Source organism: Episyrphus balteatus, chromosome 4, assembly GCF_945859705.1.
Source record: "Episyrphus balteatus chromosome 4, idEpiBalt1.1, whole genome shotgun sequence".
In the NCBI taxonomy this organism is placed as follows: Eukaryota; Metazoa; Arthropoda; class Insecta; order Diptera; family Syrphidae; genus Episyrphus; species Episyrphus balteatus.
Window position 1 is genome coordinate 32,039,720 of NC_079137.1, and position 24,834 is coordinate 32,064,553.

The 24,834-nt window shown below is 29.1% G+C and overlaps 2 protein-coding genes across 3 annotated transcripts in view; both read right to left on the reverse strand.

The window, feature by feature from the left end:
- Positions 1-1,963: 1,963 nt before the first annotated feature.
- The window catches only part of LOC129917966 (long-chain fatty acid transport protein 4), a 41,210-nt gene continuing 18,339 nt past the window's right edge, over positions 1,964-24,834 (reverse strand). The window contains exons 2-5 of one of the 2 annotated variants that reach the window (XM_055998231.1): positions 16,222-16,697; positions 3,816-4,439; positions 3,552-3,753; positions 1,964-3,491 (exon numbers count right to left, since the gene is read on the reverse strand). In XM_055998231.1, coding sequence (XP_055854206.1) covers positions 2,550-3,491; positions 3,552-3,753; positions 3,816-4,439; positions 16,222-16,697 — 2,244 coding nt within the window. In that variant the 3' untranslated portion in view covers positions 1,964-2,549. The remainder of the gene's footprint in view (positions 3,492-3,551; positions 3,754-3,815; positions 4,440-16,221; positions 16,698-24,834) is intronic. The other variant, XM_055998232.1, reaches the window with a different exon arrangement.
- LOC129917967 (uncharacterized) lies at positions 7,696-8,605 on the reverse strand. The gene is made up of 3 exons (XM_055998233.1): positions 8,230-8,605; positions 8,042-8,164; positions 7,696-7,964 (listed from the first exon to the last, which is right to left on the reverse strand). The coding sequence occupies exons 1-3, from the start codon at positions 8,400-8,402 to the stop codon at positions 7,829-7,831; spliced, it is 432 nt and encodes a 143-aa protein (XP_055854208.1). The 5' UTR covers positions 8,403-8,605; the 3' UTR covers positions 7,696-7,828.

Below are 24,834 nucleotides of genomic sequence, written 5' to 3' on the forward strand. Positions count from 1 at the left end.
TAATAACACAAGAAAAATATAGCTTTTTAACAATGTTACTTTTATTTCAATACAGTAGCTTGGTACATTTAAAAAAAACAAAATTTTTCTGAAAAAGAGCAGTTATAACTATTTCTTGCACAAAAAGCTTATTAGTATTTTGAATTTTTAAGAATACAAAGGGGTTAAGTAACAAAATTCATTTTTTTTTCTTTTTATTTTGAATAGTTGTTTTCTGTTCGCATGATTCCGATAAAGATTTTTCATAAAACCAGTGGTGTTCCCTTGGTATGAACATCATTTGTTCCTTTAAATTTTTTATTTTCTCAACAGAAAGCTGCTTTATCTTATTTTTCTCGGACGAAAAAGTCTTGTTATTTTTTTATTTCACCCAAAAAGGAGTTAAGTGCTGTTACCCCAATCTTCCACTCATATTATACGATTTTTAGTTGTTAGTAACCCTTTTATACCAAAAATGAAAGCGCTAAATAAGAAAATACGAATCGTAGCGTGACGTAGATTATACGGAAATTTAAGTTTTCGCAAGGCATTTTTCAAAAAAAAAACGAAAATCGAAAAAATTTCACTTACCCCCTTCTTCATCCAAACGCTTCAAATATTTTCAGAGTGCTTTTTTAGGCAAAATAAAAGCTGGAAAAAATGGCGTACAAGATAAAAAATATTTTGATAAATGATTTTTTCCCAACACTTACCCATGTTTTAGTGAAAGAATTGTAAAAAAAATTAAGGAGAAGCAAAATACTAGTTTAAAACAGTTTTTAATTTCACAATAACTGCTATTATTTGAAACCATCAAGATTTGGGATGAACGAGTTTCTAAATTTTTACAGTTTTTAAGTTGTTCTTTCATTATTTAGACCATAACTTTTGGATTACCTTGAATACACACCCAAATTTGTTCATCTGTACACCGAGCTAGGGCCTAAACGGATGGATTTATTTACTGAATTTTTGCGTTCTTTCAAAGATTTATATTTTTTCAATATGTCCTTTTAACGTAGGTATATCTTCCATATAATGTTTTCGTGGTCTTGCAATTTTTTTGAAAACAGCTCTAACGATTTCGATTAAATTTGGTGTCTGTAATGATCTTAGTGATCAAAACAGATCTGCGTTTTTAGTTTTATCCCAAATATCGGATAACGAAAATATGGCGTTGCCGTTTTTTGCGAAAATTGACATATTTTAGTAAATCTCGTATATTTTGTGAAATTCTGAACTAATTTTAAAATGTTTATGTTTACGGGCAGATATTTGTTTGATGTCACTTTTAAAAATAAAATGTATTTACCTAAATAAAAAAAAAATTTTGTAAATATCTACCTACAAAACCAAAACCCTTAATTTCCCATGTTTATCTAAGATATAGATACTTTGAACTACAAGAGCAAGTACGTAAAAGAAAATGATTATGTGGAGCTTCAAAAAACTCTTAATTTAATTCATTCAATGCCAATAATCTCAACTTAGTTCAGAATTGTCCGAAATTTAAAAAAAAGTGAAAATAATAACTGGTAGGTATATCTATCTCAAATACAGTTTTACGAAAATCGTTACATATTTGAAAAAAAAAAACAAATTATTAAAAAACTTAATTAATTTGTTTTGTGGCAACATTTTTAAGACTTTGCAGCTGCAAAATTTGAAAGTTTGACTAAGTGAGCGAATTTTCGAAGATAGGTATCTCTTTTGATTGTAAATGTCGCAAAGATAAAACTATTTAAATCGATAAATTTTAAACATTTATAAAAAAATGTCAGCAAAAATAAAAACATTTTGTTATAGTTATAATATAGTAGTTCAACGTACGCCTCTGAATCCAACTTTAAATCACAAATAACTCTGAATTCCGCTTTCGGGCTTCGCAAAACGCAACAACATTCTGCAAAAAAATAAAAAAACAAATAAAACCAGTTTTTTAGATTGTTGACCTTTTTTTAAATTTTTATTTAATTTATCTACCTACTTTCTAAGTAAAACACTTATCAACATAATAAATGTACATAAAAAACAACTTAACAAATCAATAAAAAAGTTATTTAAACCTACAATATGCGGTACTTAAAACTAAATAGCTACTCAATACTTAGTTCCTTACTTATTATAAGAAAAAAGTCTTAACAACTTAATTTAAAACAAAAGAAACACTACAACAGTTCCCGAAGGTTTACATTATTTTTTTTTAGTTTCAATAAACCAACTCTTAATTGATTTTTAAAAATTTAAACAAAAAATTATTATCTTTCCTTTTCGTATTTTTTTTTTTTCAAATATAAATATCCCACATGCAATTTACTTTATTAAAATTATTTTGCTCACGTCCTTAAGACGTGATTTTTATTTGTGATTTAACAAGTCTCATACTTTCAAGTAAATAACTGATGATCCAAAAAAGTGATCTCTTATAAACCCCGACCCGTGCTTAGATATATAATTTTATCGAAAAACCCCAATCACATCCTTATAGGATTTGTTTAGAAAAAAAAACTACACATTTCAAAAGGAAAAATGAGTGCTGGCAAAATAGGAAGAGACAAGATCTCAGGTCCTCAAAATCGAATCTCTGCTTTGTTGATTTTTTCATAAATATCAGCTGTCAAAAGTTCATATCGTCCCTTGGGTGTTTGATAGTAAATTGCATCTGCAATCGTACTCGGATCGAACCCTTCCTTTTGCAAATCAACTTTACGAAGCTTAAAAGTTCCGGTAAGGTCGACTTTTGTCAGGAATCTCAGGAACTGTGGTCGCGCATATGTTGGAAGAAGCTTCTTTAGTTCTTCGGCAAATGTATCCAAATCGACTGATCGCTCAGGATCATATATCGCAGCCATTCCAGCTCTGCCTTCGGTATGAGGTATCGAAACACCGTAGACTACTGTGTCCTTGTATCCAGCTACATTGCTTACTTGTGCTTCCACCTCACCTGTCGAGACATTTTCACCCTTCCATCGGAATGTATCGCCTGTTCGGTCAACAAAGAAGAGATATCCCCTTTCGTCAGCCATCAACAAATCTCCCGACAAAAATGCAGCATCTCCCTTTTTGAAGACATCTTGAACGATTTTCTTAGCCGATGCTTTGTCATCCACATAACCCAAAAACTCTCTGGAAGGATTGCCTTTGATAATTTTGCCAATAAATACACCTGGTTCGTTTGGCTTGCAAAGCTGGCAAAGACCATCAGGTCCACGAATAGGTTCACCGGAATCTTGGTCAGCTTTGATGATCGAAATGGGGTAGACGGTTGGAAGAATTCTTGAAACAAATCCAATAGCTCCAACGGTATTATCGTTATTGATGATATTTGCGTTTCCTTCAGTTGCTCCATAGAACTCGCCAACCTTAGGGATATTAAAACGTTCAACAAATTTCGGCCAAATTTGTGGCCTCAGTCCATTTCCAAAAAGTACGCGAATCTTGTGTTTTTTATCATTTTCAGAACTTGGAGTGGCAAGAATATAGCGACACATTTCTCCAATATACTGGCCAATCTGAAAAAGCAAATGATTCTTATGTGATTATCAAACAGGCTTAAATATGTGATAACTTACGGTTGCATTGAATTTGACGCAATCAGCAAAGTAACCTGATGCCGAGAACTTCTTACGAATGGCCACGGTAGCGCCAAACAGAAGTGCTTGTCCCATGCTCATGACACCGCCAGCTGTGTGGTAAAGTGGAAGTGGCGTATAGAAAACATCGTCACTACTGAAACCCATGGTATAATGAATTCCAGCGCAGATAAACAAATATCTGAAAAAAAAACCACAAACTTGAAGCATAGTCCTCATCATCATACAACCGAGTTCACTTACCTGGAATGTGATATGACAGCTGCCTTGGGCAAACCAGTTGTTCCCGATGTGTAAATATACACCAATTTATCATGATGATTGGCAGGCTCAACTGATGCAGGTATATTATCCTTGGAAGAACTTTGCAGCAAAGTTGTAAGATCCTTTGCTAAGCCAGTAACTGGAGACTTCTCTTTATTGTTAAATTGATAGATTGCCAATGAAGATGGTAACTCTTTGGTAATGATTTCAATAGCTTCTGCATAACTTTCACCATAAATCAAGGCACTACACTTTGCAACGGTTATACTATGCAACAGGGATGGTCCTCGCAAATTTGTATTGATAAGTGGGGTTATCACTCCGAGTTTGGATAGACCCAACCAAGTTCCAACAAATTCGGGACGATTTTCCATTAGCAATGCGACAACATCACCTTTTTTATAACCATGACTGTGGAATACATTTGCAATGCGATTCGAGAATTCATTTAATTGTCGGAATGTCCAGACTTCATTTTCGCAAAGAATAGCAGCTTTTTCGGGTTGTTTTGCAACATTCATGTGGAAAATGTCCGAAATGGTGAGGTTTTTCTTTTCATATTTTTTGATTAGAATAAGGATTCTTATGTAGGCAAGAACACCACTGAAAAGAGAAATACAATTTATTAAAAGACTTGTCAATGTTGCGGATGTTAAAAATATTTGTTATCAAAGCAGTGAATTAAGAACACACCAATCAAATACAGAAACTTATTCTTCAATTTTGTAAGTTTTTTTGTTACATTTTGTTTATAATTTCTTGATGTTTAACTTTGGGTCACTGTGTCGTATGTGTAACCTTTTTTATATTGAAAAAACTCAAACTTCTTTAATTTTATTCTCAAGCTAACAATAAAAAGTTGAACTTTGTTGAACAAAAAGGAGAAGCGGAATTCTGAATTAATGGGTGGTACAGAAAACTTCCAAAAAGTAGGTCCAAAAGTTGGAGAAAACATAATTCCTTTAAAAAAAAAAATTTAGCTGATTTGATGGCTGTTACAACAAAAAAAAAAAAACAGGAAATATCCATCTGAAATAAAACCTTGGAATTTTTTTGTTTTAATTATTTTAAACTGCATTAAATAACGGTCTTGTGCAAAAAAAAAAAAACAAAGTAATTAATTCAATCAGTTTGTTTTTGCAACTACAATTTACAGTAATCTTGGCTTGAATTTTTTAATAAAACACAATTTTGAATTGGTTATTCTATTAATTAATTAATTTAATTACAGAATCCTACTTTTTTTTCACATTTTTCTACACAAAGATCAAAAATCAATGAATTATATGAATTCCACAGATTAGAACAAATTGTAAATCCATAACCATTTTTTTCTCGGTTTAAGAACGATAATTATGATAGTTTTCGTGTTAAAGGAATCGAACTTGACATAGTTTAATTCAATTAAATAATTTCTTATTTAAAACTTGGAAGATGAACTTATGAGTGTTCTAAAAAATAAATAAAAAAAAAAAAAAAACTAACTTATGGATCTGTTTTTGTTCAAACTATTTTTAATTGTTTTTTGTGTGACACAAAACAAATGAATGAATTCTATCAGTTTTTTGTTTTTGCAAAGAAATTCCACAGAAAATGTTGGATTACATAGAGTACAAAGTTTTAATAGCTTTCAGACTTAAAAAAAAACAAAAAAAATTTAATTTTGTTTAATTTTAATTGCATTATCTTAAGTTGTTCTATAAAATGACTGGTTTAATTTTTTTTTTTATTTTTTTTTCTATAATTGCGCCAAAAAAAATGATAACTAACTTTTGAACTTTGCCTAGTACAAATCTTTTAATTTCTTTTTTTCAATACAAAATATCTTAGCGGAAAAAAGATTGTGGGAATGTAAGTGACTCCGGTATGGAAAAAAAAGTAGTTTTGCTTGATTGTAATAAAAAACAACAGAATTGTTTAATTTTGTTTCATGAAACTTAAAAAAAACGTTTAACCAACACACTAGTGCACGAATAGGTTGTACTGTGTACTGTGGTTGTACTCAGTAAAATTTACCCTTTTTTCAAACTAGTGTTGTGGGTGTGATTTTTAAGAAAATAACTTCTGTAATTTCAAAAATTCCTAATTTTCTGAAAAATTATTTTCCTTTTCCCTCTTTTTCCCACGTGCACATTTTCATTTAAAAATGTTTACCGGAGGCTTTTTAAAATACACTAGCCCAAAAAATTAAGGGAACAGTGATTTCGATAGGCTGTATCTCAGTAAAAAATAATCGTATTATGACAAAATAAAAAGCATGTGAAAGTTCTATTCTTCTAGTTTTAGGATTAAATACTAAAATATTTTATTTCTAACGGTAAAATAGCTAAATCATTGGAACTGTTCAAAAACCAAAATTTTCAAATTCTTTTTGTTTTTAGTTTTCTCTTAAGAAAGTTGGAACATTTTTTCTGATAAAATGATTATTATTTTTAGAAAGGCTATTTATTTGGCTTTGAGATTCAATTTTTTTTTAAAACTCCTACCATTTTTTTTAGACTGCAATATCAGTCATCAAAGCAAAAACTATATTTTTGACTTTGACTATCAATATCTCAACAACGGATCACTGTACAGAAAATTGAAGGACACATTTAAAAATTTAATTCAATTCTCTACAAAGAAATAAAGTTTGCTTTGTTAAAAAAAAAATGTTTTCTTACTTTTGGAATTAATTTAGAAAAGCTATCAAAATAGGCATTTTTACGTTTTTTTTTTTAAAAGCACCGCTATTTAATTTCTATGGGTGATAAGATAAAACTGAGGCTTAATATTGAAGCTTAATATACCTGAAATTAATTTGAAAAGTTTGAGCTTTTGAGATGAAATAAAACTTCATATTTCTGCAGGTCTAAATGATTTACTTTTTGTAACTTTTTTATGAGCAAAATCAAATTCTTTTGAGTTAATTTGAACATTTTATTGATAAATATCGTTTAAGTTTTAGATAAACCAAGGAAAAACAAAAAATTTTCAAAATTAGGAAAAGCATCCAAAAATTTTTAAATATGGTGTTTTATTTCATCTCAAAAGTTCTAGTGTAGATTAAATTTTTATTCAGCTAAAAACTAATAAGAGCATTGAATCGACGGCATGTCAAAAATCATTTTTTTTTTATATTTCTCCTTAAGCGTAACAAGGTTTTGATTAAATTTTTTTACGATAATAAAAACTACATTACTAAAAAATTTAGTAACACGGAGTTTAATAAGGTAACCTCATTTAGTACCAATTTGGACAATGATTATAACTCTTCAAATTGTGAAGAAATTTTCCCAACGATTTGTTTACAAAAAACAGAACCATCGACCTCATTTAAAAACAAACAAAATGTACGCCATATCGCAAAATGATATTCACAATCACTTTTTTTTTTATCTGAACGATGAAAATAAATTCGAATTCTAAATGACAAAAAAAAACACTAATAACTCATCGTTCCTAAAGCTGTGCACAGTTTGTGGTTTTAAATGTCAGAGTTCCGCATGTATGGATGGCGGAAGAAAAGACTCAACATCAGTGCCACACATAACAATTAGCAGTGACCTTAAGCAAAACGAATAACCCCAAGAGCCCACCACCCCTTTGGAGCGATAAGTAAACAAAAAACAAAAATATACTCGCTTCGTTGAAGATTCAGGTCAATGACTCACATGACTCAATTCCCAGACACAACGAGTTTATTCTTCTATTTTACTCCATCTTGTAGACCGAAAATAAAGTTGCTGATAAAGAAAGTTACATGAATGCATGCGATCGCGAACCAAACAGTATCTGTTGCTGTGTAGCTTTCTCCTCTTCTGATCTTGGGGAACCAGACTTTAATGATCATGGCAAAAATAGATGCAATTAATTTGCATTTAAGAAGGGTAAAATAGATTTTGAAACTCGAATAACAAGTTTCAGTTTATTTTTAAAAAAGATTTAAAATAAACTTCAAACTTGTCTAATTTACATAAGAAAGCAATTTTTAAGGTTGGGAAAAATCTTCTTTAAATCATTTTGGTATTCATTATAAACTCAAGTCGTTTCTTTTGACGAGGATTCATTCTGAAGAAATTTCTTTGGAAATAATCGATTTCTTTGCGATTGTGCAAGGGTCGCCACAGTGTTGTTATACATAAATGCCTATGCGGTAAGAACGGAATCATTAATTAATTAACATACATTATGTACGAGTATGTTGCGATTAAAATAGAAATCACCTATTAAATCTTGCAGCATCGTATGCTGTTGGCTGATGATTCAGCATTTCATTCAGTTCCCGCTGAAATTGCTTTTCGTATTCGTTCATCTTTTTGCAATATCGCAAGCGACATGTCATATGACTAAGGAGTATACATTTGAATGGCATTTGAAATGAATGAATCTTAAATAAAATAAAAAACTTTACTAGGGAACTTTGAAATCAGTGTAGCTTGGATGAATGCTTCTCTCTGGATCATCTTTGAATGATTTCTGCCTTTGTAGAATATCTTGAATTATTCTGTTGGTACTCTCATTTCTTGCAAGCAGTTGAGAAACATCAGATTGACGCTGTGTTGAGGAGCTTGCGACAGTTTCCATTTCAAAAAATTATAATTTTGTAAGAAATTAAATTATTTCGTTGACAAATTTTTAAGCAGATCGTTGTTGAAAACGAAATTTACAAAGTACTCGTGTCTTGGCAAGACTGATTGATTGGTCATTAAAGCTCAACAGTTTTTGAGCAAATAATTTTAATATTTCGAGATAATCGACATTGATATGGCAAAGTATGTTTTCAAAAACCGCCTTAAAATTAAAACAAGCTACTTTATTGAAAATTTGGAATTCAAATGCGAATCGGCTAGAATTTTAAAATTGCGTTAATTGTATTAATTTCACTTATCCGTTTGCAATTGTCAATAACCACTCATTTCAGTACGATCCTACCTTCGCATCTAACTCGAGAATGGTTCGGAAATTTTAAATGCTTTTTTTTTATTTCATTTGTATTGGTACAGAGTGGTTTAGATGTAAAAACTTTTATTATAACGCACGAAATTCTTTTGAATGTTTTGTGTGCACGTTTTTGAAATTATTACGTATACGCCACAGTGAACATATTTGATTTTGTATGCATTCTTACTTTTTTTAAATTTTGTTTGATGATTTCGTTAACTTCTTTTTTACTTTCGATGTGTACACGTACACTGTCAAAAATTTTGGGTTGGTTTCTACGAAAATGTTTGTTACTTATGATATGAGGCAACGCCAAAACTTTAGAAAAAGTTTAAATTTTAGTTCTAAGGAGTTAGATTTAATACAAATTTCTTACATATCGCTCATTTACTTGAACACTGTCATAACACAAAAAAACTGTTTCTTTAGAAAACGAGTTTTAAAATTACGATCTATTTTTGTATGTAAAAAGTAAGTTTCTAAAACAAACTAGTGCCCTTTCTCTATCAATTTTTAGTTAAAAAATGACTTTTTGGAGGGTTAAAGATTACTTTATTCCAATAAATTCTGCATTAATAACTCAAAACTCGTGATTTTTTAGTTATGATAATATTCAAGTAAATGAGCGATATATTTCAATAGTTTTGATTGCATTTCAATGTTTTTTGTATTCAAAAATATTTGAAAAATTAAAAAATAAAATATTTTAAAGACTGTGGAATAAAATCGAAATACGTAAAATTTTTTGTTCGTATTGAAAATAAAATTTTTAACCGTGTACTTGTCTTGAAAAATTTACCTACATAAACTCAATAATTTTACCGATTATTCGAGTAAATTACTTAAAAACTATCTCTAGGTATCTTGTATTCGCAACGTGTTTATGAATGATAATGACTTGGGGTCTTAATGGTCAAACAATATGGTTTTGTTTTCCTCTAATTTTTTTAGAGTAAAATTGTTGAAATTAATGTTGTTGTTGCATTTAACATGTAGATCGCAGAAGAAGCTATTTGTTCAAAACGACTCAAAATGTTTTCATAACCAGCATCAAACTTAAAAATTTATTTGCCATATATTTAAATTAAAGGTTAATGGAATTAATTTAACTTTTCTATGGAATATTAAAACAATCAGAGAAATAGATTAAAACTGAACCAAAAATTGAGAATTTGATTCCTTAAATGTGAAATAAAAAAGTGAACATTTTTAAAGGTATCAACCTCCAACTGAATTAAAATTAAAATTTATATAAACAATAAACCTATTGAAATTAAGAAGGTATAATACAAAAAACTTAATAAAAATATGAGAGTTGAGCTATACAGAAATAAAAAAATAATCAACGATTGAAGGTTCGCCGAGATAATAGCTTTGATATAGCCCTTAACACTTTTGCTTTTTGTTATTTCATTCGAATGTTAATTGATAGAGCAAATGATTTGCAGCTTCCACTTATCACCTTAAAGTTTTCCTGTTGTTTACTTATTCTAATTCAAAGCTAAATTTGATCATATAAAAAATAATTTTGATTATTTAAGCTAACAAATTAAACATATTTTTACTCTCCATCAAAATATTTGAGACCTTGAAATCTATGTTTAATTTTATATCTCTTCAACTTGAATCTCAAAAAAAAAAAAAAAAAAAATCAAAACAATTATTAACAAACAAAAACAAAGTTGAATGTTTCTATAAATATCTAAACATCAATCTAGAAACCAGTTTTGGCATTTTGAGGGATATCACACATGAACTTCATAATTTTCGTTGCTTTCCGTTTCAATCAATTCCGCATTACTTTACTACTGAATTTGCTGTGTTAGTCAAATATTTTGCATAGCTAAGTCATTGGGGCTTAAGCTTATTGTTTATTTATACATACATATACCTGTAAAAGTATGTACATAGTTAACTGTGGGGTTATTCATATAGAAAAGTTGGAATAAATATTTTAAATTAACTCAGTAAAAGAGTAATATTTCTTTGAATATGGAAATCTTGTTCAAGTTTTTTTCCAATTCTAAATATAAATTTATAATTTCTTTGCCATAACTCCAAGAGTCTTCTTCTTCTTGATACAAACTAATTTGCATGAAAAAAAAATTGTTTCCAAAATACTACTTAGCTAAAACATGTTGTTGTGTTATGTGAACTATTTTTGATTTCCATTTAATTCTGCAAAAAAATCGTTTGGCTTTTGAAGTGGCCAAAAACTAATAAAGTAACCATATTTCCATAAATTTCTGTTTGAAGAATTAAGGGTATCGAGTGCTGCCTATTGCTGAATATATTTTAGATCAAATTGAACACGAAATATTCTAGATTTAGTTCCAAATTAAAATAGATTCTATCCCATTGTATACTGAGACGACGTCGGTCGTCGTTAGGCGATAAAAACGTGAATTGAATTCAAAATTTATCAAAGGCACATGGAGGAAGACTTACAACCGTCTGAATCAAAAGTTTATGTTCCAATGAAATCGAAAAAAAAAACAAAACACACGTAATACTAAGTTCATTCGGCTTTATAAAACAACGACAACCGATGCGACAACGGCGACGTATCAATGCCAATGTCACTATCAAAAGTTTAAGCACATTGCTACTTAAATCGCGATCAATATATATTTTGCATCTTGAATATATAGCCCATCAAGTGTTATACGGAAAAGACTAGGTGACCGGTGCAAGAGACAATGTAAACATAGTACGAGTAAATCCACTGTTATCTAATCTCTGTATGGCGAGAAGTTGTTTGAATTTCATTAGTGAGAGCTGCTTATTCGGATTCCAGCAAAACCTAAGCCATATATAAAATACCCACCTAAACTTATGTGTAAAGGAATGATTTGCTAGATTAGATGGATATAGCTATTGAATCTGAAATTTAAATTCTAATAGCAAGTTAGCTTATCTAAGCAAATGACTTTCGGGTTCTAATTTATATTTATTGTCTAGTTTCATTTCAGTTTTTTTTTGATTGGCCTTTGCAATATGCTAATGAGTTTAAGTTCTAGAGTTAGTCAGTCATTCAGAAAAGTTGTTTAATCTTATAGATTGAATAATATGATTTTAGTATTTATAATATTTCTATAGTTGATGTGAATGACTTTTAAGAAATTAGAACACTGATATGAAAAAAAAAAACAAAAACAAAATTAACTTGTAATGGAACTTGTTTATCAACTCAATACTGAAAAGAGTTATGACGTCTGCAAAGTTTGGATGCATTGAAGAGGGTTCATATTGCTTAGTGTGTGTAAACATGTAAGTCTCAATGTCTTGAGAACGACTTGTCGGTTAGAAAATGTGCGAGGATCTTTCTTATTGGAAATGTAATTATCTATCTTTGTCATTTTCCTATTAGAGTTATACTTTCAGAGTTGGAGTACCCAAAACATCAAAAAATGGGTAAAACCATAAGAACTTCAAATGCAAGTCAGTATGCAAGGTACAAAAATATGTATAAATATGTATTAATCCCTTAATTAATCCAATGATTGAAACTTTCAGACCAACAAATCGAAATCTGAAGATTGCTTTTTTCTTTGAATATGTGCTATAAGAGTCTTCTTTTTTCATGTTATCCTTCAATTTAAGAATTAACACAAAATTTACAATACCTAGTAATAAACGAAAAATGTTGTAGTTTCTTGAAGCTTCCGCAGTTTTGGTAATCCTAATCAATCATTATAAAAAATGGGTCTGAAAAAAAAAAAAAAAAAAATCATATGCATGTTCTCATAACGTGTTTTTCCATTTAAAAAAAAATATTGCTCTACACAAAGAATAAGATGTATTCACAAAAAATGGATAATTAATATTATTTTATATAACAACAAATGGAACAGCTTTTAAAGTAAAACTTGAGTGATGAAAATTGAAAACATTCATATTCCTTAAATAATTAAATTTTTCGTTCAACAATTCGCCGTTTTGCCATTTTTTTTTTTAGAGTGAATGCAATTTCTCAAGTATTAAATAAGTAGAAAAATATAAGATGGCAAGAAACAGTACAACTCATTTCTATAAGAAATTAATAAAGAAAATAAGTTTAATAATTTACTTGAAAGAACTGAAGCTATGGATTGTCAGAAAAAAAATTGAATAATCATGGTTTAAAGATGTTATTTTTCTTAACACTTTTATTTATAATTTTACCTGGTGCAGAGTTTCCCAAGTAGGTACCGTACAAAGTATGAGTTTTTTAGTAGACTTGTGAATCATAATAATAAATTATTGTTAATAATAATAAATTATTGTTACTTAGTGTGACAATCTTCAAACATTATTATCTGAGCAATATAAGAAGATATCAACATTATAACACAGTTATACATGGTAAAATTTTTCCTGAAAATGAGATCATAACGAAGTTTCTAAAATTCGTATTTAAAAACAAACTTTACTGCAAAATATGTGCGTTAAAATATTTTCTATTGTATTTGCCGAATTTCAAATTAACTTTAATATTAGGTAAAGTTGAAACAGTTAATCACTCTTTTACAAAATTTGTCAACAATTACCTAGTCTTTAGGGCCTAAAATCAGCAAAGACCAACAAATTTGGGTATCTCCGACAGTTTATGCATTTTTAACAAAGATTATGTTTAATATTTTTGTCCGATACTTTTGAAAAGACAAAGAATTAAATTAGGCATAGGTATGCTAATCGATTAACCCTTTCGAACCCAAGCTATGAAAATCAATATTCAAAAATGTTTTTTTTCAGTATTATCGTGTCAAAAACATCACAACTAAGAAATATGAATAGCAAAAAGTTATGTTCCAAAATAATAAATAGCAAAACTAATGTTACATGTAAGTAACATACACTGCCTATGACCACCAAAAAAAGTCGGACAACTGAGAAAATAACTTTTTATAGAACAACAATGTATGCTGCTTCTTCTAAGCCAAAACACAAAACACTTTGTGGATTAACATTTTTTATATTTTTTTTTTCAAAATTATGACCATATATAAAAAAAATTTGTTTGGCAAAATAAAAAAAAAAAAAATTGTGGATTTCAGTCCCTTTTTCCATAAAAAAATATTAAAAGTATGATATTTGACTAACTTTTTGTACTCATCCAGTAACTAGGCATTATTATCTTTTAATTAAGCCGTCGAAACCTACAAAATTATTTAATGGAATATTTTTTACGAATTTTTAGAGATATATTACATGAGAGTAACGCTGGTACCGAAAGGGTTAAGACTAATTTCCTCACAAGGAACACTGTTCAAAGATATTAAACATAAAGAGCTAAGTTCCGCATTACAGTTTCCTCGGATTTCAGTTATTTCCTTCCTAGAAGTTTACTTACTTGCATAAATATTCAATATCTGTATTTTGAATTTGACAGTTCACCCACCCAATCTATGAACTATTTTAAGTTTTTTTGTGACGAATTTATACCTTTCCTCGATATACATAAATTTAATTGCATCTTTTGAGAAACTTTTTTTTTACCTAATTAAAAACAAATCAATCCAAAACTATATCCCAAGATTCAAAGAGGGAAGAAATATGATAAAAGCTAAATTTTTCATAAAAGTCTTTCTTATCAATTTATCGATATTTAAATTTAATTTTTTTTTTTGTCAAAAAAGTATAATTATTTTGAGTAGATACCTATTGGAAATGATGAGTTTCTTTTATGTACGAGTATTTAAAAATATGAAAAATTTTATTTAATTTTAATTTTATATTAACAAAAAAAAATATTATATGAAACAATTTAACCAGATCTATTTAATAAAAGTGGGTTCTTAAAGTACCCCATGAAAATTTTTGGATCAGGTCACCGGGTAAAATTTAAACTAATTAATGACTAATATGAGGATGCGGAGCCCAAAAAACTCGCAATATTGCTCGCTAGTTCAGTGGTAGTACTTGAAAGTTCCCGTGAGTTATTTCTGACCCCACTCATTAGTTCTCTGGCTCGTAAAAAGAAAGTATGGAAACCAAATACAAAATAAATTTGGTCTCAATAGATTTGAAAACTGAAGTTTTCATCCGAAAAAATCTCTTTTTGACTTTAAAAATAGATATAAGCGCAAATACATTTTTGTGGAAAAATATAAGTACTAAGGAAAGGATACAAAACCTAAAAATGCTTTCGCTTAGGTAATCCCATGGTCCAAAACTATCAAAAATTAATAATTCAATAAAAACTTTTTTGTTCCATCAATTTGTTCGACTAGTGTAAAAGTTAAATCATACTGCAAACAGAAACAGTTGGGGAACTTCATCTTAAGTAAATACAAGTTGTAGGTAATAATTAAAATAACCCATTCAATATTAACTCAGCAAACAAACTTGTAATAACAATTACAAACATCGCGTCATAAATGTAAACAAATTCTCTTAACCGTAGCTTGAACTTTGATGTTTAACAACTAAGAAAAAGGTGATATAAACTATAAACAATTGCTTCTAGAAATCCAATATGAAACCACAATCTCTAAAGGAGCCATAAGTAGGTACATCAATGTCATTTTCAAGTATAGATGAATCTCATCTCAGACATACTAAGAAAAAAAAAAAAAACACGAAAAATGACCTTGAGTTTCGACACACATAAAAAAGCATTAAACAAAACTTGAATACACTCACTTTACTTTATAAATTTCAATTAACATTTAAAAAAAAAAAATCGCCATTCAGCTCGAAGCTGATCGTTAAAAAAAAATCTACCTATTCATCAACATTTTTTTGAATAAGAAACCTGTTAAGAGAGATTCTACTCTACCTATACACAAGTCCACAATATAACAACAAACGCAAGGCAAAGAATATTCAACTCCGCGGAACGTGAATAGCTCATGTTTGCCTTGGAAAGTTTGTCAATTTTGAGAGAGAAAAAAAAAAACTTGTTTTGTTTAAATGGACACAAAAAGCAAAAAGAATAAACATTGTCTTCTTCAAAGCAGGTCAAAGGTTACCCTGCTGTTTGTTGACATTTTTGTGTGAAAATGTTTGAGTAGTCGACCGTTAATGCACACCACGCACTTCAACTTCGTAATTTACATAATTATATATTTTTTTTCTATTTTTTTTCACTCTCTGTCGCATTATTTTTCGCTTTCCATTCACAAATTACTTTTGAAATGACAAAAACCCGGTTAAAGAGAAGAACAAAAAAACCTAATTAAGTCTTAATTTCCTTTTTCGGGACAAATCGACTTACGCGGCAATTATGCCCGCCAAAGTAAAGAATTTTGGGCTCTGAATTGTTAGGTTATCCAACGAGTTGCTAAGGGTACACACTGTCTCGCTAATGTCTATCCACCTGTTTTACATGTTAGCTATAGCAAGTGCAATAAAATCAGAGAAACAATCGACTGAAGTACCCATTGCATTTATCAAAGGCACGACAGGTGGTTAGGGTGACTTTAACTTTCAACTAAACAAAATTATTATGAATAAAGTATATAGGTATACAAAAACTTACGTTATATCCCGTCTACTGGTTACAGCAGCAATGTAGAACCATCTCCAGCCGACCGTTGACAGGACGACAGCTACAAAAGCAACCAGCAATGCTGGTAGACCGTACTCCCAACCCATGTAGTACCAAAGTAGGACAACAGCAGCAATAAGAAAACAAATACCAACTAACGCAAAAGCCGCACGACAAAAGACTGCTGCTCGCGATCGCTTGACGAGCTTTTCGCGGTCTTGCTTCGAAGACTGGTTGTTGTGGCCTCCGCTGCCGGGTGTAGATGTGCTGCTATTAGGTGTTCCGTTTCCGATTGTTGTTATGGAATGCGATGAGATTCCATTGATTTTAGCGTGATGGTGTTCTGTGTTGTTGTAGTTGCCGGTACCGTTGTTGTTGGAAGCAGCTTTTTCGATGTCAATTGAAACGTGTTCCACACAACAAGATGATGGTGATGATGGATTGTGTTGATTACTTCCAGGCTGCTGCTGGCGATAAGAATTGGAAGTGGAATTGTAAGTGGAATTGAATAAACGATTACGATACTTATGATAGTGACGTTCAAATAAATGACGTCATAATATGAAATGTGGTGATCGCGTTGGCAAACTCGAACGAAATATGAAGTTTCGCATTAGCATACTTTTAGGCTGTTTTTACTTCTTCTTATTTATATTCAAATAATTTTCAAAACTAAAAGATGCTTTTCTCTGTTTCTAGCTCTTAAATCGATACTATCTCAAGTAAATAATGAAAATTTTTTTATTCTACTTGTTTAAGTTTACGAAAGGAAAAAATCAATATTTCTATTTTTCCAGGAATAGGTTAAGTGTATTAGCAATAAACACGACTTATTTGGTCAACTGCGAGCAATATACGGGTAATAATTTTATAAAATACTTTATGTCGATTGCTTTATTAAAATAAACAAAATAGCTCGTTTTGTTTACTTTGATTAAATTTTAAAATATTTTCGGCTTTTGTTTATGATTTGAAGTGCAACGAAAGCAAATGAAAGATGTTTACTTAAATGTGGTGAAAATATGACATTACGACACCAATACTGATTTGGTTCCACTTTTGAGGAGAGTGGGTGTAAATTTGGATTTTGCGCAAATGTAAATATTTATTTGATTGTTAAAGTGCCATCTACTGTTGGATAGCATATTCATGTCTACCATATTACGAAGGACATTTGGGCCATTATATATTTTCGGGTGACAATGTACCCAAACTTTTTTTATTTTTATTTATTTGTAAGAAATTATTGAAAAAAAAACTGCTCTTAGGATTTTTAAACATTTGTTTTTTTATTCCTTTTTGGTTAATTATATTAAAATTAATCTCAAACATAAGAGACTTTATTCATTTTAAGAAATTCTTTCCATAAGTGCAAGAAAGTACGACCCATTTTATTACTTTTTACTTGCGATATAGGTACTCTATAGGGCAAGTTTAGGATTCGTAAAAAAAATCGAACTCGAGATAACAATTTTACATGACATTACGATGATGGAGAATGCCAAAAAAGTGGGTCCGGCAATTCTGTCTGTCTGTCTGTCTGTCTGTCTGTCTGTCTGTGTGTCTGTCTCTATCTGGAGCTGCAGCCTAAACGAGTGAAGTGATTTTCTTCAAACTTGGTATTTTGCAGTTTTTGGTGATTCCCTAGAGGGGAAATTGAAATTTTTTTTTATGACCAAAACTAACGGTACCTGCCATATAACGGAAATAGAAAAGTTAATTTTTTTCAAAAACGGCTCTAACGATTTTGATTAAAATTTTTGTGTGTAGTACTACACATAATAGCCAACTTTTTAAATAAAAAAAATATTTTTTGTACCGTTATTAACGGTACCTGTCATAGAACGGTTTTTTTCGTTTCTGAATATCTCGTACAACATTAACCCGATTTAAATGAAAATTTTTATACACAAGTGTGTAAGTAAAGATAATATTAAAATTTTAGAAAATTTTCAAAAAACGCATTTTTGGTTTTTTTAAAAATATTTCAAAATTTTTTTTTGAAAAATCAATTTTTTGAGAACGAATCAATGAAAAATTTTGAAATTTAGTTTTTATGTGTAAATTAATTATTTCTTCAAAATGGCATACCAACTTTTTTTTTGAAAAATGTTAAAAATTTTTATATATAAAAAATTATTTTTTTAAAAAACGGCTCCTACAATTTTCGAAAATTTTTTCCTAAAAATACCTTTTTATACAAGAAATAAAATGGCATATTTTTTATTTTTTTTTAAGATAATTTAAAACGGAGTTTAATTAATTATAAAAACAGATTTAATTTTTTTATACTACTTATGAAATTTCTTCAAAATATCAAATTTTAAATTTCTTGAATGAAAAGCTTTAACATTATAGTAACATTAAGCATAAGAGCAAGTACGTGCGACCCCAGTCGTGCAATTTATTTTTTACGCATGCAAGAAAGAAGTTCTTATTTTGGTATACTTTAATTTAGGACTAAAAAAGTGAATGTTGTGAAAGTAACTAAGATCAGGCCACAAGGTCAAATAAGGGGAAATATTAAGTGCACTTTAACTTGAAGATGAACAAGATTTTAAATTTAAAAAAAAATGTACATTAATCGAAAAGCAAAGGAAGTGTACCACTAAAACTTTTCTGGTACTTATACATTATATTAAACAAAAATATTAATTTCTCGTACCTAAAACTGTTTCCACTTTATCATAAAAATTTATTAATAACTGTATGAACACTGAAGATTTACTGTTCTAGCTAATAATTTCTACGCTCTTTTATAGCTACTATCTCCAATAATTGGTGATGGTGCGGTTTTAATCACGACCAAAATTTCACGATTCTCTAATCATTTACTTGCGGATACGAAAGTTTATCTGGCAGACCAAAATTCAATAAAACTAATTTTACGTAATATTAAAGTCCTTATAAAACTAATCTTTGTTTGGACTTCAACAATGGGCAGAAAGTTCGATAGTCCGTTTGAATTAAATGTGATATAAAACGACTGTCTTTTATACTTTATAAATAAGTTCATACTGATCTTTTTGATTAAAGGTCCATAATGCTCATAGATATGAATGGACATTGCTCAACTAGACCTCTTAAAATTAGCAATAATTATGCTGATTTCTCAGAAAGATAGAAATTAATTTCTTTAATCGATTGGTATCACCAACTCAAAACTCAAGTTCTTTTTAGATTATACATACGCAGTTCTTTTTAATAGGCGATATTTTTATTATCTACAGATTTGACCGATACCTTAAGCCGAAACACTCGCAAGTTAGTTTTAGGTGACTTGGGTAAAAGACAATATTATCTTACTATTTTTAAATGCGATATCGGTACTTTCTAAATTTTGTTTATTTGTGGGTTAATATTAAATAAAAAAATTTATAAACACGCAAGATATAAAATATGGGTCCCACAATTCTGTCTTTTTATCTATAAGAAGCATGGGCGTTAGTAGGGCTGTATCAGATGTATCAATGATACAGGGCTTTAAAGAGATAAGGAGGCCCCGATCGTACTTAATGTTGATTCTATTTGAGAACTACATATTTTACTTTCGAAATTAATAATCAAAATTCTTTAACAAATTAGGTGACTTTTCTTATATTTAAAATAAATTTTTTAATTGTTGGCTTAAAGTCAGTTTTATTTAATTGTTATCTTTTATTATATTTTGTATGTTTTCCAATTTTGTTATTTATAAATTTTATTAATTATTTAAAATTTTTACTTAAAGGCCTGATGAAGGGGATAACCATCCCTGAAACGTTGCGCCAAAAAATGAAAGATAACAATTAAATAAAACCGACTTTAAGCCTACAATTAAATAATTTATTTTTAATAATCAAAAGTATTGAACCGTATTAGTTTTGAAATTTATTCAAATTTTACTAAAAAATCCTTTATTTACCACAAAAAAAAATAAGAAAATAGTGAAATAAACAAAAATGTCGTTAAGATGGTAGTTTTTACTTGCGATATAGATACTATTATATCAAGTTATGCATTCGTACAAAAAAAGTTGAAATAGCATTTTTCCATGACATTACGATGGCAGAGAATGCCAAAAAAGTGATTCCCGGAAGTCCGTCTGTCTGTCCGTCTGTCAGTCTGCCTGTCTGTAAACGAAGCTACAGTCTAAACGGATGGACCGATTGATGTTAAACTTGGTATGTAGCATTATTTGGCGACTCTCCAGAGGGGTTTTTGGAATTATTTTTTTTTTGACCAAAAATAAAGGTACTTGTCATATACCGATTTTAGTAAAATTGAAATTGCTCAAAAACGGCTCCAACGATTTTGTTTACAAAATTCAAACGTAAGTTTAAAGACAAGGTCTATCTTTGAATACAATTTTTTTTTTGAAAATCATTTTTAACGGTATTTGCCATAGAACCGTTTTTTTTTTCAAATCCGATTATCTCCGAAGGTGCTTATTCAATTTCAAACACAAAATTTTGAAAAACATAATTTTTGGATTTAAAAAAAAAATTTAGAATTTTTTTTTTTGAAAAATCAAATTTTCAAAAACGAGACATTGAGTTTTTTTGTTTTTAGATGATGATGAGTGATTTCTACAAAATAGCATACCAATTTTATTTAAAATTTTTTTTTTTTCAAAAAATTATTTACCTATAAAAAAATAGTTTAAAAAAAAAAACATTTTTATAAAGTAGGGGGAAGTGGTCACCCTTCGTACACGGTCACCCTTCGTACAGTGAGCTTAAAACAAAAACTAAACGGTATTCAAACACGTGCTTACTAGTGTGCATAGACATAGTAGGCGCCGAGCTGCTAGATAAATTTTGAATCCTAAGTGCAACGGATTCGGTCGCCACAAGACTTTTAGTGTTTTTTAGTGCTCTGAGTAATTTTTTTATGTACATTTGATGTCATGTTGTGTTTAAGTTAAGTATGTTTTTGGCTAAACAGTAATGAAGAATTGTTGTTTAAAGTGTTTAATTTGTGTTTTAATTATAAATATTGCAAAATCTCAGTACATTTTTTCAAAAATCGCTTTTTTTGCATTATGTACATCTTGGGGAGCATTCGTACAGTCAAACATGGGGCACATTCGTACGCATACGTATGCCCGCCAGTAAATTTTCTTGAGCAGATAACAATCAAAACACGGAGTTACAGTTTTATTGAAATGAAATTTAAACCTCTATAATAAGTTTTTCGCATTCTATAGTAAATTAAGGTTGGTATTTTTAAATATGTAAATAATAATTTGTTTCAGAATCGTCGAATCGCGAAAAATTGAGTTTTTTATTTGTTTTTGTTTTTTTTTCTGAGTCAAGTTCAATTAATTAATAAATTAATAAGTAATTAAATGTTTTAAAACTCAAATTTGGCATTTGATAAATCAAAAGTTAGTCAAATTAACGTTTTAAATATCCTGTACGAATGTACCCCATGTGCTGTACGAAGGTACCCCACGGGTGGGGAGGACTCGTACAAAAATCTAATCCCAGTAAAATGGCTATAACTATTTAAGCCTTTGACTTAGAAGTGTCAAATTTTTTTGTAAAGTGTAATAATATACATATTACAAATAAAGTCTATTTTCTCGAAGCTGGAGTAAGTAAATAAATAACTAAAAATAAATAAGTAAAAACTGTACGAAGGGTGACCACTTCCCCCTAGGTACATTTTTATATAAGTTTCTTTTTTGTCCTTATCCTGTTGAGTGCATATTAATCTTTGTTCAATGTTGTTTAATATTCTGCTGCTGATAGCTTTGCCAAAAAAAAACCTAATAGCACACATATCTTTGTTTTTATTTTTTCTCAATCTTGTATAACACATACAAGTTCTTAACTATGGACATGGACACTGATTTAATGTATAATTTTTTTCCAATTTGCGTTTGACGCACTTAAACTTTCTCCCAGTTTCTCACAACTTTAATACAAGTCATCTACCATCGACGTACTCAATCATAAGAAATCCAACCTTATATTTCAATTCAATTGAAGGCATTTTGTGCCTTTAACACACTTTGCATTGTTAATATGTTAACCTAATGGTTCAAGCGATTTTAATTACGGTATGATGAGAGTTTACTTCAAAATAGAAGAAAAAAAAAAAAAACCAGAATAATTAATAATATTTACATAAGACACTTAAGTTCATTTTTTGAACTTTTATGTAGGGCGTTTTTCTTTTAGAACGAACAAAATTATACCTACTTCTTTTATAACAACATAGTTTCAGGGTTGATAAACTTGATAAACAACCTTCTGTTACTTAATGTGCATATTTAGAATTGTGGGAATTGAAATGTTGGCGGTGAAAATGTTTACAACCAAGAAAATATAAAATTTTCAACTATCTAATAAGAATATTGTATTACAAAAATGTTTTATTTAAAAGAACAGAAAACACAAGAAAGATTTTTTGTTGCAGTGGTAGAACATTTTGTACTAATTTTCTAAATTTTAATGGTCACTGTGGCGTATGTGGAACATTTTTTAGGAAAATTTTTCTTTTGCTAAACCAATGATGCAATTAGTTGATCTTTCTGAACCATAGCCTGACGGTTAACATTATGAAGCTGTCATTAGATATTTTTTTTAGTTAGGTTTTAGTGTTTAATCTGCCTCCTGAATGTTAGAAAAAAAACAGGTTAAAAAGAGTAAGATAGTTTATCTAATGTTCGCCTCTACAACTTTAGCATCATTGTGACCATAATTTGAACAAATGTATTTCCAGAACTAATAAATCTTGATTTTTTGTTATTGTCTGAGTTGTTTCAATTGAATCGTAAATGCGTAACAGTTACAAATGTAGTTATTGAGGTCAAACTTTAATCTCCTAATGCGATCTTAAACACTATCCTTTGAAAAAGCAAATAAATAAAAAATAAATTGCACGACTGGGGTCGCACGTACTTGCTCTTATGCTTAAAGTAACTATAATGTTAAAGCTATTTATTCAAGAAATTTATAATTTGATATTTTGAAGAAATTTCATAAGTAGTATAAAAAAATGAAATCTGTTTTTATAATTAATTAAACTCCGTTTTAAATTATCTTAAAAAAAAAAAAACAAATATGCCATTTTATTTCTTGTATAAAAATGTATTTTTAGAAAAAAATTTTCGAAAATTGTAGGAGCCGTTTTTTAAAAAAATTAATTTTTATATATAAAAATTTTTTAACATTTTTCAAAAAAAAAGTTGGTATGCCATTTTGAAGAAATAATTAATTTACACATAAAAACTAAATTTCAAAATTTTTCATTGATCCGTTTTCAAAAAATTGATTTAAAAAAAAAAATTTTGAAATATTTTTTAAAAATCCAAAAATGCGTTTTTTGAAAATTTTCTAAAATTTTAATATTATCTTTACTTACACACTTTTGTATAAAAATTTTCATTTAAATCGGGTTAATGTTGTACGAGATATTCAGAAACGAAAAAAACCGTTCTATGACAGGTACCGTTAATAACGGTACAAAAAATATTTTTTTTATTTAAAAAGTTGGCTCTTATGTGTAGTACTAAACACAAAAATTTTAATCAAAATCGTTAGAGCCGTTTTTGAAAAAAATTAACTTTTCTATTTCCTTTATATGGCAGGTACCGTTAGTTTTGGTCATAAAAAAAAATTTCAATTTCCCCTCTAGGGAATCAACAAAAACTGCTAACTACCAAGTTTGAAGAAAATCACTTCACTCGTTTAGGGTGCAGCTCCAGATAGAGACAGACACACAGACAGACAGACAGACAGACAGAATTGCCGGACCCACTTTTTTGGCATTCTCCATCATCGTAATGTCATGTAAAATTGTTATCTCAAGTTCGATTTTTTTTACGAATCCTAAACTTGCCCTATAGTACCTATATCGCAAGTAAAAAATAAAATAATTATTTTTTAGTTACAACCACAGTATTTATCAATTAATTATTCTACTTCCATAACCGCAAATCTATCTACAGGTTTTTCCCAACTTAAAAAACATTTTGCAAACTGTCTGGTGAATTTGATGTGCTGATTTATTAAAAATGTCAACATTAAAATCTTAAAATAAAATTCATCACATTGCGTCGTATGAACTTACTTTAAAAGTTTTTTTTTTTATGGTGTGAACTTAAAAAATACATTAATTGAAATCTAACTGTACAAAAGTTAAAGATTATTCTAAAAAAGTGTATGGAATATTGATGAAAGTCTTTTAAAAGATGTACAAAACCAAATACATAAATAATTTAATAAAAGTTTTTTTTTTCGGGAATCAGAAATTTAAAAAATACTTCTTTTATAAAACATACCCCTGAAATATGTATTTAACTTACTTATTATGTGGCAAATCAATACAACAATTTTTTTTCTCAGAGTGTGTTTATCTTATCAAAAGATATCGGCAACACTAATAAGTACAAACAATTGAAACCAGTTGTTATTGAAACCGTTCATTAGCCTTAAGGAAATTCGATCTGTGAATATTTAGATACAATAATTTATATTATTTTAGAGATTAATCACAGCAAAACAATTTTTTTTTGTTTCTGTTTAATAGAAAATCAGTAAATTTATCGGATTTAAAATTACATGCACTACCAATTGTATAATTTGCGGTTTATGGGCCAACGATTTTTTATTT

Coding starts and splice junctions, on each gene's coding strand:
- LOC129917967 (XM_055998233.1), bottom strand. CDS start 8,402: ATGGAAACTGTCGCAAGCTCCTCAACACAGCGTCAATCTGATGTTTCT. Junction 8,165..8,229: donor ACTGATTTCAAAGTTCCCTA/GTAAAGTTTTTT, acceptor TATACTCCTTAG/TCATATGACATGTCGCTTGC. Junction 7,965..8,041: donor GATGCTGCAAGATTTAATAG/GTGATTTCTATT, acceptor CTTACCGCATAG/GCATTTATGTATAACAACAC.